General features: G+C 43.1%; 2 protein-coding genes across 3 annotated transcripts; both read left to right on the top strand.

Annotated features, from left to right (window-relative positions):
- Positions 1–994: 994 nt before the first annotated feature.
- Positions 995–1,866, top strand: cnbpb (CCHC-type zinc finger, nucleic acid binding protein b). Of its 2 annotated transcripts, none has more exons than XM_054784901.1 (4): positions 995–1,176; positions 1,242–1,307; positions 1,475–1,673; positions 1,749–1,866. In XM_054784901.1, exons 1-4 carry the CDS (start codon positions 1,074–1,076, stop codon positions 1,864–1,866), a joined length of 486 nt encoding a protein of 161 aa, XP_054640876.1. In that variant the 5' UTR covers positions 995–1,073. The 2 variants fall into 2 exon arrangements, with proteins under 2 accessions (XP_054640876.1, XP_054640875.1); XM_054784900.1 differs by having other exon boundaries at positions 995–1,197.
- Positions 1,867–2,195: 329 nt separating this feature from the next.
- Positions 2,196–7,555, top strand: isy1 (ISY1 splicing factor homolog). Its single transcript, XM_054784867.1, has 11 exons — positions 2,196–2,343; positions 3,926–3,948; positions 4,105–4,156; positions 4,249–4,314; positions 4,404–4,446; positions 6,366–6,478; positions 6,549–6,666; positions 6,755–6,877; positions 6,966–7,069; positions 7,171–7,263; positions 7,350–7,555. The coding sequence occupies exons 1-11, from the start codon at positions 2,341–2,343 to the stop codon at positions 7,455–7,457; spliced, it is 846 nt and encodes a 281-aa protein (XP_054640842.1). The 5' UTR covers positions 2,196–2,340; the 3' UTR covers positions 7,458–7,555.
- The last annotated feature ends 2,783 nt before the right edge of the window (positions 7,556–10,338 follow it).

Genomic DNA, 10,338 nt, shown 5'->3' with positions numbered 1-10,338 from the left:
AAGGAGGAACAGCTGATTTTGGGCAATAAGAGTCAGAAGTTGCTCCCGCCAGGTATTCCCCCTGCCATCTAGTTAATGTAGGGGGTTGTTGATGTCTAAGCCACGGAAAAACAGGAACCAAGGGGTTTTGGGGGGTTTGCAACACCAAAAGGGAAATCTCCGCCTGATGTATTAAAGTTATGGTTTGAGTCTGGTAGGTGACTGACTGTGACCAAATGACGGCCATCCATGGTTCTCCAAGGTTGATATCTATGAAGTTACTCTCTGCTCCAGAGTCCACCAAGGGACTGACTGTTAAACAGGAGCTAGGTGGCCAGAAACAAACAGTTAGTAGGGGGCGTCTTTGAACTACATTCTTCCATCAGGACACCCCCCGCACCCCCGGGAGAAAGCGTAGAATTGCATGAGCCAAATGAGGTGGCCCGGGCATCTGCTCACTCCCTGGGGAGGAGTTCAGGGCATGTCCGACCGGAAGGCCCAGGCCACGTTGGAGAGACTATGTCTCAACTGGCCTGGGAATGCCTCGGAGTCCCCCAGGAGGAGCTGGATGAAGTCGGCGGGGAGAGGCAAGTGTGGCCTTCCCTGCTTTGGCTGCTGCCCCCGTGACCCGACCTCGGATAAGCGGAAGAAAATGGATGAATGGATGGGTTCCACATCTAAGCGGGTCTTTCAAGGAGCTGCCAGGAAAGGAATGAGAGACAGTGGCCATGATTCCACATCCTTTTGGGAGCTGCAATAAGGGATTGAAAGGAAGGGAAAAGGAGGAGGACGGTCCTGACCATGACTACTCTTTCTGTGAGAGACTTGTATCAAGACTTGTCATTTGTTGACCTTCCAGTGACAGTCAGCTTTATTCTTTATTTCTGTTGCAAATTCAAGCTATGATTGCCTTTAGTGTGAACCGAGTGCAGGGACAGAAGGAAGACATCCAAGCATTAGAAAATGAAAGTGATGATGATTGGAGAAGTCTTTGTATTGCGTTTATCATTTATGATGTCACACTGTCTAACCTTTAATGTCTCTGATGAGCGGACGAGTGCTTCTGCTGAGTGTGCCCAGCGGCAGGGGCGGCCATGAGTGGCACGGAGTGTTTCGGGTGTGGCCGCAGCGGCCACAGAGTCAAAAACTGTCCCAACACCGGCCGAGGTCGAGGGAAAGGTCGCAGCAGAGGCAAAGGTGACGTCCACGTGACCTCCTGTCTGTCTTTGTACCGCCGCTTGACGCTTCATCGTCTTTTTCAGATCTCTGCTGCTATCGCTGTGGGGAGCCGGGACATTTGGCCAGAGACTGTGAGAGGACAGAGGACGGTTAGGACACACACACACACACATACATGCATGATAGTATATTGTGGATTGTTGACTTCCTGTCCTTCACACAGACAGGACTAATGTGTTCAGGTCATAAAGCAGGTTTGTCCCAAAGTGTCGTGGGACAGATCATGTTTGAGTTTGCATCCGTGTCGTCCCTGCAGCCTGTTACAACTGCGGCAGGTGCGGTCACATCTCCAGAGACTGCAAGGAGCCAAAGAAGGAGCGTGAGCAGCTGTGCTACAACTGCGGCGAGGCGGGTCACATGGCACGCGACTGCAGCCACGCCTATGAGCAGAAGTGCTACGCGTGCGGCGGCTTTGGACACATCCAGAAGCTCTGCGACAAAGTCAAATGCTACAGGTGGGCTGTCGCCTGACCCCTTCTGTCCTTACAGGTGATCTTCCTGTGTGACCGCTGTGTGTGTGTGTGTTACAGATGTGGCGAGATCGGCCACGTGGCCATGCACTGCAGCACAGCATCGGAGCGCAACTGCTCCAACTGCGGCAAGTCGGGTCACCTGGCCAGTGAGTGCACCGTGGAGGCCTCATCTTAGCGGCTGCTTCCCCTCATGCTCGACTGACACAAGAATGTTTGAAGAAAACAAATATTCCAAATGTTATTTTTGTACTTTTCATTGCCTGTAAAAATGTCATTAGGTTGTAAGTTTAAGATTACAATAAAGGAGGAGTGTCTGTCTGTTTTTTGTTATTGTTTAATGATTGATGGAAAGTGAGTAGTTTTCCCTTACGAAATGTTTTGTTTGAATGTCCTCTGTCCACATTATGACATTGTAATTCATGCACTTGATCATTTTTACATTACAACGGAAAATACCGCTTGCATTATACTCCTTCCAGTAGGGGGCAGTCGTTCATTCGTCAGGGGGCAAGTGAAGCCGGAAGTGGGGACGTTTGGTAGCACGGAAGTGTCGCTGTTTCTGTTGGCGGCGTGTTTATAACATAGCACTGCTGCACATTTCTTACTTCAGCTCTGGAATATTGAGAAGGTCTAAAAGTCCTTTACAGCGATGGTGAGCAGAGGAGATTCTCACTTTCAGAATCCATTCCGCACACAGCTAACCTGCTAGCATAGCGTTAGCATCCTGTGATTACAGGACACATTCGATGACTGAGTGAATGTTTACATTACAGTTTGTAGCCCCGTTAAAGCTCTTTTATTCCTCAGCTATGTGACGAACCTTCCAGTGGAAACAAGTGATTATTACAATGTATTCGACCTGATTGTTTGAGACAGTGGCATAGCTCAATGACACGGTCTGTTAAAAAATGTAGCATTATTGGACGAGGTGCCGTACACGCTCTGTCCGCCATCACCAACACCGGCTAGCAAATGTTAGCAACCGTGGACTAAAAGAATAGATTGTACAAAAGACTATTTTCCACAGTAACGAGTTAAACGGCATAAACATTGTCCTAAATTTTCCTTCGGCCCGAATAAAGTAACGGGCGTTCATGGCATTCACTTCCGGCTGTTGGTATTGACGTACATGACCGTGGCGCTTACACAAGCAAGAAGAAAAAAATGTTTTGTAACGAGGAAAAAGTTATTTCACGAGAATAATGTAATATTTTGAAAAAAAATGTAATTTTAGTAGGATAAAGTTGAAATATTAAAAGATTTTTTTAAAGGTGTAATAGTATGAGAAACAAAAAAAAGCAAAAGTTGTAAGTTTTGGAAAAAGAGGTTGAGGAAAAAGTTATCTTTTAAAAGTTATAATATTCTAAAGTCAATATTAAGAGAAGAAAATTTACAAGAAGAAAGTGGAAATAGTTGGAAATTTTTTTTTTTTAAAAAGCAACAGCAGAAACTAAAAAAAAAAAAGCACAAAAGTCATATTCTACGAGAAAACAAGTTGCAATGTTATTAACTTAAACTTGTAATATTATGAGGAAAAATACTGAAATTTTAGTGGCATTGAGTTGAACTATTAAAGATAAGACATTATTTTCTTACAAGATGTAACATTATGACAAACAAAACAAAATAAAGTTCAAATTTTTGGCAAATTAGGTTGGGTTAAAAAGTTAATATTAAGAGAATAAAATCGAAATATTGTGGGAATAAAGTCATGATATTACGAGAAGGAAAGAAATAGGAAAGTCTAAATAGTTGGAAAAAAACCCCAGCCGAAAAAAAAAACCAGCTGTAATTTTATGAGAATGAAAACAGTTGTAATCGAATGAGAAAAGAAGTCTCAACTTTATGACACTAAACTCATAATTTTACGGGGAAAAGGAATGTCATTTCAGCGATATCACAAAGCAGACATAAAAGTATTATTATTGAAGTGTTACAAAATATCAAAGTGGCAAAGTTGCATCCTTCCATTTTTCACTTTGTGGTGGCCATCACTGGAAGAACGTTTGGACACTCCTGGTCCATACGTTGAACGATACCTAACGTTAGTAGCTAAACTTTGCCAACTTGCTATCATTGGCTGACAGCAAACACAATAACTTTTGCGCGTGTTACACGCGACGTGCTCAAAGCAGGAAGTGGTGGGATATACAGTAATGCTTGCATTGAGATAATTTAGCGCCCTCGAGACAGCTGGATATGCTCCCATTAACATCTCGTATGTGTTTCCACAGGCGCGAAATGCTGAGAAAGCCATGTGAGTACTGAAAGCTGCCATGTTGTCCACTTTGAGGCTGCTGAGATTAGTTTGCGCACACACACATGCGCACACACACACACGTCAGTCAGAGGTGATGAAGAAAGAGTGTGACAGGTTGATGCAACATGTAACTTCATGTCACCTTTGCTGCAGGACCGCCTTGGCCCGCTTCCGCCAGGCTCAGCTGGAGGAGGGAAAAGTCAAGGTCAGATGTCTTTTATGTTTATTTCTTGCTTGGACTCTTGCGAGGTAGATGGGAGAGGACAAAACATGCTTGCTCATCACCCTGACTTGCAGGAGAGGAGACCCTTCCTGGCATCGGAGTGCAGTGATCTTCCTAAGGCTGAAAAGTGGAGGAGACAGGTTGGTTGTGTCAGTGCAAACACGCCACTCACGTGTGTTGATGTACACTCGTAATGTGTGTGTATTTTTTTTTTTTTTTTTTTTTCCAGATCATCAGTGAGATCTCCAAAAAAGTGTCTCAGATTCAAAATGGTGAGTTGGAACTCACCTGTGGGGATTTCCAATCCACGAGTCATGTCTCTGCTTTAATGTTGTCTGCAAACGTAGCTTTTTCCAGCGAGGGCCACGTGGTGAAAAAGGAAAGGACGCAACTTTGCCACTGTGATATTTTGTAAAGCATGCTAAGAAGTTATATTTCAAGAAAAAAGTGCATCTCAGCTTTGTCATGTAGGTGAAAAAGCCTATTATTAGTATCATCTTCACTTTTTGCTCCTTTTTTTCCCTCATTTATGCTTTTTTGACAACTTTAATTTTAGTCTGTTTCTCTAATATTCCAACTTTCACAAAAAGTACACATTTTTTCTTTAATATTTCAACTCTATGCTATTATACTGTAATGACATTATATTTATTTTTAGTTTTCTTCCTCCTAAAATGGCAACATTTTTTCTCTTTTTTTTTTAAATTATATATAATATTTTTACTTTACTCTCCTAAAATGACAGTTGTCTTTTCCATTTTTGACGTTGCAATTTTTGAAAATTAGGTCAGGGATGAGATCCTGCCCCAAGTGCCCAAGTGGGGGAGTTTAGGTACCTTGGGGTCTTGTTCACGAGTGAGGGAAGGATGGAAGGCAAGATCGACAAGTGAATTTGCGCGGCGTCTGCAGTGATGCGGACTCTACGTCGGTCTGTTGTGGTGAAGAGAGAGCTAAACCGAAAGGCAAAGCTCTCAATTTACCGGTCGATCTACGTTCCTACCCTCACCTATGGTCATGAGCTTTGGGTAGCAACCAAAAGGACAGGATCGCGGGTACAAGCAGCCGAAAGGAGTTTTCTCCGTAGGGTGGCTGGGCTCACCCTTAGAGATAAGGTGAGAAGCACTGTCATCCGGGAGAGACTCGGAGTAGAACCGCTACTTCTCCGCATTGAGAGGAGCCAGATGAGGTGTCTCGGGCATCTGGTCAGGATGCCTTCCGGACGCCTCCCTGGGAGGTGTTCAGTGCAAGTCCGACCGGTAGAACTGGCCTGGGAATGCTTCGGGATCCGCCAGGAGGAGCTGGACGAAGTGGCCGGGGAGAGGAAAATCTGGGCCTCCCTGCTTAGGCTGCTGCCCCTGCGACCCGATCTCGGATAAGCGGTAGAGGATGGATGGATGGATGGAGGTTGGGGAAAAGTTCTAATGTTACAAGAATAAAGTGAAATTATTATAGGAATAAAGTCACAATATGAGAAGAAAATTCTCAAGAAGAAAGTTGAAATAGTTGGGGAAAAAAAACACACAACAGCAGAAATGGAAAACAGCTGTAATTTTATGAGAATAAAGTCAAAATATTATGAGAAAAATAATGTCATTTTATGACAATAAACATAATATTATGAGAAAAAATGATGTTGTTTTAGTAGCATAGAATTGGAATATTAAAGAAGAAATATGCAATTTTTTGAAGTTGTAATAACTAACTAAAAATACATTTGTCATTTTTGAAAAATAAGTTTGGTGGAAAAACTCCAAATATTATGGGAAACAAGCCATAATATTATGAGAAGAAACTTATTTAAGAAGAATTATGGGAAATAAAAAAACAGCAAAAATTGGAAAAAGGAGCAAAGAGTGAAGCTCATATTAATAAAAATAAATACAAATAGAAATAAAAAAAAATAATAGGCTTTTTCACCTCTATCACAAAGCTGAGATGCTCTTGACAAAATATCGAAGTGGAAAAGTTGCATCCTTTCATTTTTCACTATGTGGCCCCTGAGCTAGAAGAATAATAGTACGATTAAAGCAAACAGAGCTCTGGTAATAGAATAGTATCGGTATCCGCAGAGATCCAAATTCAGGTATCGGGATAAGAAGTGAATGAATGTGGATGTGTGCATCGCTATTTCAAACTGTCCTGTCTCTTTGCCGCACGGGGATCTGACCCCGCCTGTCTGTCTTTCTGTCAGCCGGTCTGGGCGAGTTCAAGATTCGGGATCTGAACGACGAGATCAACAAGCTGCTGAGAGAAAAAGGTCACTGGGAATTTCGGATTCGAGAGCTCGGAGGATCCGACTATGTGGTGAGTTGGCGTCATAAGCGTTAGGAAGAAGCGCGTTGATGAGCTGCATTGTACGGTGTGTGTGTGTCAGCGCTTCGGGCCCAGGATGTTGGACCACGAAGGCAGGGAGGTTCCCGGGAATCGAGGCTATAAATACTTCGGGGCGGCCAGGGATTTGCCGGGTGTCCGAGAGCTGTTTGAGAAGGAGCGTATGTACTTTTGTTTGCGTTCTGCTTTGAGATCACATGCCGCGCCTGCCGTGTGGTCATCACTTCTCAATCGCTATATCGTTCTCAGCCGCCCCGGATCTCCGCAAGACCAGAGGGGAGCTGATGAAGGACGTGGACGCCGAGTATTACGGCTACAGAGACGAAGACGACGGTGTCCTGCTTCCACTGGAGCTCCAGTACGAGAAACAAGGTTGGTTTTCCTGTTTGCCCCTGAAGCTCCTGCTGTTTAACAGTGTGTGTGTGTGTGTGTGTGTGTGTGTGTGTGTGTGTGTGTTTAGCTGTGTCAGAAGCAGTACAGAAGTGGAGAACAGACTGTCATCTTTCAGGAGACAAACATCAAGAGGAAGAGGAGGAGAGCATCTACAGTGTCCACAACGAAGAGGTGACCCGTTGACCCTTTTTTTTGTTTTGCCCTGTGTTTCACATGACCTTCAGGTGCCACCTGCCACTCGTGGTGTGCGTTTGTTTTGTGTATCCTTGCAGCCCGATGAGGATGAGCGGCAGGCGGAGGACCTGGATGAGGAGGAAGGTGGAGTCGCCTTCTTCGCACACGTACCTGTCCCCTCGCAGAAAGAGGTCTCACACACACACACATTTCCTGAGATGTGTCCACCTTGCCCCAGCTCCAACTGAATGTGTGTGTGTGTGTGTGTGTCTGTCAGGTGGAGGAGGCGCTGGTGAGGAGGAAGAAGATGGAGTTGCTGCAGCGGTACGCCAGTGAGAGTCTGCAAGCTCAGAGTCAAGAAGCACGAACTTTGCTGGGACTTTAAACGTGTGTGCGCGTGTGTGTGGTGTGTGCGTTGTCTGTCTTGATGCTGTCTTAATCTTTTTCAATAAAAGCTTCTGAAAGCCTGGCAGGGTCATCTGGTTGAACGTGAAACACACAATGAATGAAGCAGACGTATTTCAACTTACGGTAAAGCCAAATGATGGATATAGCACCTACCAAGTAGAACACGCAGAACACATCTTCTGAAATGCTAATTGATGTGAAAGATGTGTGATACATTATCCATCCATTTTCTATACTGCTTCTCCTCATTAGGGTCGCGGGGGAATGCTGGAGCCTATCAGCATGCTAAATATATTCCTCATTTGAAAAGAAGTCAGACTATTAAAGAACATGTGCCATGGTGGCTACCTCTGGATGCGGAATGCTGATCTGATGATATCTACAGAGAGTCCGGGCACAGAGCATTCTCAGGCAACGTTAATGAGTTGAATAAAGGTTAAATACAATACGTACATACACAAAATGACATTAGTAACCGTACAATATGCAACAATAAGTATAAAATATAATATATACCGTAATAAAGGTGAGGCATACTATAATATACAACATAAAATTAGAATATAGGCCATACAATGAAGTACAGTATACTTGGACTACAGTTAAACTGCATTGGAGGTGAATACGTTTGAAAGGATTATGTGGTTTCTGGCGCCCTCTAGCGGTGAAATTAACTGCTTAAAATAACTAGTAGTATAATTACGGAACGAGAGTCAAGTATCAAATCACACTTATGCCGGAACATTGTTACAAATGTGAGGGATGTCAGCCAGTGTATATGCGCAAGTGTACGTTAGTAAAACGCAACCCCTCAGCCTTGAGAGCCGTGCTGAACGCTGGGTTAACTATGCGAATTTTCAGTTCCAGCGGTTAGCAGTTCTCGGCTCCCATTCTGAAGGTTCAGTATTCGATCCCAGCCCGGGGCTGGCGGAAACAGGGGGGTTACACAAACACATACATAAAAGTAAGGTCAGTAAAATAAACCAAGGATGCACTTTGCACACATTTGTGGGAATATCGGACGTTAACAGTGCTGTAATGGACAAATTTATATATATAGTTTTATATTTATATTTTTTATTCATGGACGTCGCCATTAGCAGTAAAAAGTAGAGACGTGCGAGTATTGAACGAGTCGTTCACAACTCGCGAGTGTTTCACCAAATTGTAACTTGCAGATATAAATTCATTGATTCATTCATTTTCTATGCTGCTTAATCCTACTCACAAGTGCTCGTGTCTGTTAACTTACTCACCCCTGCTACGGCTAGCTAAATTAATAAAGGAAATCGGGCAACATGTCAGGGCGCTATTAAATGGGCGCCCATGCGCTGTGTGATTCGAGTGCACTGAGCAGGCTAACGATTTACACAGCTTTCTGTGCAAACTCTCTGTGACAAGTGATTCGAGTAAATCGAGTACCCGATTCACAACTTGTACCACATGTGCGAGTTTCTGCACATAAGCTCTGTGACGGGTGAGTCGCGCGATCAAGTATGCGATTCACTGACTCATAAGAACTCGAGTCAGAATCGCGTTTCCCATCACGAGTGACAAACCGAGACTAAGGAAAAGAAGCGTCAACAGGAAATTACATCACGAACTAGTCACCAAAATATGAGCACAAGAAACTTTACACAATAAAAGTATGCAGAACAAGACAGGAATAAAACATACTCCGACCGAACATACTGTATATTCATTCAAGTAGAGTGGATTATTATCATTTTTGCTATTGTGACGCCACGTCATGCGATCGCAAACCAGTGATATTTTCCTAGTTTGTTTTCTGTCTGTCACGTTCTGTTGTATGGAATCACAGGAGTGCCAAAATTAAAAGGGAATACGTGTGGAAATAAAAAGAGAATCAATAATTTACAAAAATTACAAATGTGGACATACAAAGAGAATCAATAATGAAAAATATACAATGTAGTCATACTCTTTTTCCATTTTGTCATTGTTTTTTCTGTGTTGTCTTTGTTTTTCCTAATTTGCCGTTGTTTTTCCTGTTTTGTATTTGTATTGGTTTTGTATTTGTCTTTTCCACACAAAACATGTTTTTATAGATTTACATGCATAAAACGATTCTAATTGCATATAAGTGACGAATGAAAGGGATAAATGAACTTTTACTGTAAGGTTACTTTTACCTTCACTGAAGACCTGATGCTTGGTGTGACTGTTTCCAAAGACACGCTGTGGCAGCGAGACACAACACCGACACCTCCTATTTTGCCATGAGTTATTTCTTGAAATCAGTTGAAGTCTATAGTGTTTTTCACCTTATTTATCAAAATGCTGGCACTTGAAACTTTTTCTGGCTTCATTTTGGCTTATTGAATTGTTCACTACATGTAAAAATAATTGTAAAATAATAGTAAAACTATAAAAACGTATTTTGTGTTAACATTTTGGCCTTCTGGAAGGGATTAATTGGATTTACCTTCTTTCTTGTGATGCTAACCAAGGATCCACTGTATAGGACACATTTAAGGATTTTACATTATAGCTTCTTTTGGGTTAGAGGTGTGTGTGTGCTTTCACGTGCTACCATCCAGGTCTGCATATCCAACAATTCCTTGTGCTCAGTGTCAAATAAATATGACTACACAAAGGTAACTATTAACACAGTGACTCATGGAAGGGTGCAGACCCAACTGAGACACACTGCAGTGTCAGGTTGGATATCACCCAGCCATTGCAGTGTTTGGTATCAGAGACCACTTGGGGTCCATTCTGAAGTTTTCTGCTGCGATTGTGCATGTCTTCAGTCGTGTCATGGTCATGTGTCTTTCATGTGACGGCTGATTGGTTGATTGGTTGCAGCAGCCTGTGGCATGTGAGCGCATGTGAGC

The sequence above is a fragment of the Dunckerocampus dactyliophorus genome, chromosome 8 (assembly GCF_027744805.1).
Source record: "Dunckerocampus dactyliophorus isolate RoL2022-P2 chromosome 8, RoL_Ddac_1.1, whole genome shotgun sequence".
NCBI lineage: Eukaryota > Metazoa > Chordata > Actinopteri > Syngnathiformes > Syngnathidae > Dunckerocampus > Dunckerocampus dactyliophorus.
This window is presented reverse-complemented; position numbering and strand designations above follow the sequence as displayed.

Excerpts from the sequence above, each read along its gene's own strand:
- cnbpb (XM_054784900.1), top strand. The coding sequence starts at position 1,074 with ATGAGTGGCACGGAGTGTTTCGGGTGTGGCCGCAGCGGCCACAGAGTC. Across the intron at positions 1,308-1,474 it reads CTGTGAGAGGACAGAGGACG|CCTGTTACAACTGCGGCAGG; the intron begins GTTAGGACACAC and ends TCGTCCCTGCAG. Across the intron at positions 1,674-1,748 it reads GACAAAGTCAAATGCTACAG|ATGTGGCGAGATCGGCCACG; the intron begins GTGGGCTGTCGC and ends TGTGTGTTACAG.
- isy1 (XM_054784867.1), top strand. Across the intron at positions 6,878-6,965 it reads GCTCCAGTACGAGAAACAAG|CTGTGTCAGAAGCAGTACAG; the intron begins GTTGGTTTTCCT and ends GTGTGTGTTTAG. Across the intron at positions 7,070-7,170 it reads ACAGTGTCCACAACGAAGAG|CCCGATGAGGATGAGCGGCA; the intron begins GTGACCCGTTGA and ends GTATCCTTGCAG.